The sequence below is a fragment of the Neodiprion pinetum genome, chromosome 7 (assembly GCF_021155775.2).
Source record: "Neodiprion pinetum isolate iyNeoPine1 chromosome 7, iyNeoPine1.2, whole genome shotgun sequence".
NCBI classification, from domain to species: Eukaryota; Metazoa; Arthropoda; class Insecta; order Hymenoptera; family Diprionidae; genus Neodiprion; species Neodiprion pinetum.
In genome coordinates, this window is record NC_060238.1 from 16,769,850 (window position 1) to 16,772,348 (window position 2,499).

Here is a 2,499-nt window from a genome sequence, read left to right on the forward strand (position 1 = left end):
GTTTCTGGAACAGATCTTGGATCATCGGTGGAGGATATCGGTCTGGTGTTGTTCGCTCGTTCAATTTTCGATAGTCCCCACATGGTCTCCACGCTCCGGAACTCTTTTTCTGCATGTGCAGCGGGCTTGACCACTGACTTTTCGATGGTCCGATTATTCCTAGTTCCAGCATGAGCTTAATCTCTTCTTTTGCTGCTTTCAGTTTTTCCCCTGCCAATTTTCTTAGCCTTTCGGTTACCGGAGGTCCTTGCGTTGGAATGTAGTGAGCGATGTCTTCATTGTTCTCGTCGGTGGCTTGGATCGTTGGTTTTGTTATTTCGATGTATTGGTTCAACAGGGCCGTGTACTTTTGGCCTTCGTTGTTTGGAGAGTTTTCTTTCATGTCGACTGTCGAGATGCTATGAACTGCAGCTTTGATGATTTCTCCTTTTGTTGACAGCGATGTTGTTGAATCTATTAATCGTTGTCCTTTCAGATCTATTAACAGACCGAAGCGAGCGATGAAGTCTGCACCAATGATTGCTGATTTGACGTCACCTATGATGAATGGCCACTTGAATGCTCTGCGCAGTCCCAGATCTATTTCTGTCCATTGGGTTCCATAGGTTTTTATGACCGTGTGATTGGCTGCGTAGAGTTGGAGCTCTGAAATTTTCAATTTTTGTTTTATTGCCTCCTGTGGAATTACTGAGACCACTGATCCGGAGTCAATTAAAAATTTGAAGTGTGTCAGTTTGTCGTAGATGTGTAGGCGGTGTTCTTTCGTATCCATGTTGCTGTCGTCCACCGCCTGTATAGATGACAGCTCCTTTAGTTTTCCTGTTTCGTAGCTTGTTCAATGGGTTTCGCAGTGCACGGTGGAGCACAGCGGTAGCTCTTGTCACCAAACTTTCGGTGATAGTAGCATTGACCGGTGCGTCCTGTTGAAGGAGATCGAGTTCGCGATTGGGCTCTGGATCTTTGATTTTCCTTGTTTTTATTCTTGTTTTTTTCAGTTTTTGTCCACTCGGCAATTTCATTCAGTCTTTTTTCAATGTTGTCGATTTTAGTTTCCAGAGCTTTTCCTTCATGCGTTTTTATTGCGTTTACCGATAGTGTTTGTTCCTCGCCTTGAGTGTTCACGCACATGACGTTCGTTGTGTTTTCGAGGATGCTGTCGGCTATTTCTGCTAGCTCGTCCAGTGTTGCGTTGCGTACGACTTTTAACGTGCTGTGTACCGTTTTAGGTAATAACCCGAGCCATTTCGTTTTGAGGAGCTCTTCTGATGCTCTGTTGTTGGCCAGCTCCTTCATTTTCCTCAGCAGTTGCGACGGTTTTTGGTCACCCTGTTGGATCTCCGAGAGCAGGATCTGCAACTGACGCTCTGATGAGGCTGTGAATCGTTTCAATATCATGTCTTTCATGTGTTGATATCGATTATCTGCTGGCGGATTGAAAAAAATGTCTGTAATTTCACAAATGGTTGCTTCGTCGAGAGCTTCTACCACCGCGTCGTACTTGGCTGAATCTGAGACGATTTTCTTTTTTCGCAGCGTCGACTCTATTTGTATGAACCATGCCGCTGGATTTGTTTTCCAAAACATGGGTAATTTGTAATTTGCAATCGCACTGAGCTCGTTATCTTCACGAATGGTTGTTACCTGCTGGTTTGAGGAGCTGGGTTGGGTAGTTCGTGTTCTTTGGCTTTCTATTACCTGTTGATTTCTCATGTCTTGGATTTCTCCTTGAAGTTCCTTGATTTGTTGCAGGAGGATTTCGGTTGGGTCCTCTCCACCCGCGGCTCCCTCGGTGTTCGACATTTCGCCAGGTATTAGTTTTGAGGGGGTTCGCGGTGTGGGCATGCCAAGTTTCCTCTCCTTTTTTTTCTTTTAGGTTAGTTCTTTTAGTCGGGGTCACCAGTTTTGGCTTTCTTATCTATTTTAGCCTTAATTATAGGAGGACGGGTAATTGAGTGACAGGCACACTGGATGTATCACGGACAATGAGTTATTGTTTATTTATTTTAGAGATCAGAGGAAAGCGTCATGCAGTTCTTTTCCACAGCTCTGGCTGGATGTAACTGGTTTTTTCTAGTCTTAGGCGCGCGCCCTTAGGGCCAGTTCTCGCACGATCATTCGTCGCCGAGACGGAACGTCAGCGTCTGCTTGCGCTGCCGCTTACGAGCTGGGGCGCTGCTCTCGGTTCTGGTGACGGGCGGAGCTGGTTGTTGTCGAGAGGTCGCCACAAGTTTATGGTCCGTCTAGAGTTCGGGGAGTCGTGTGGAACGCGCAGTAAAAATGCCACGTTACATTACATATATCGCTTGTGTTGCCGAGATTTTCAAAAGCGTATGATGTTTTAATAAACTATTTGCTATTATCCTGATTCACTGAAAATTAACGTGCATTGTGAATTTCAATATTGTTAGAGCAGTACTGAGAGATTGACCAAAAGGCAGAAGTCTTAAGATTATATCTCAACACTGGACAGCTGTTCCCGTTTATTCTGCCGTACCGCTC

At 45.3% G+C, this 2,499-nt stretch overlaps 1 protein-coding gene across 1 annotated transcript; it reads right to left on the reverse strand.

Moving 5' to 3' along the window:
• Positions 1–810: 810 nt before the first annotated feature.
• LOC124223712 (uncharacterized) lies at positions 811–1,800 on the reverse strand. Its single transcript, XM_046635945.1, has one exon. The coding sequence runs from the start codon at positions 1,798–1,800 to the stop codon at positions 811–813; it is 990 nt and encodes a 329-aa protein (XP_046491901.1).
• Between the last annotated feature and the right edge of the window lie 699 nt (positions 1,801–2,499).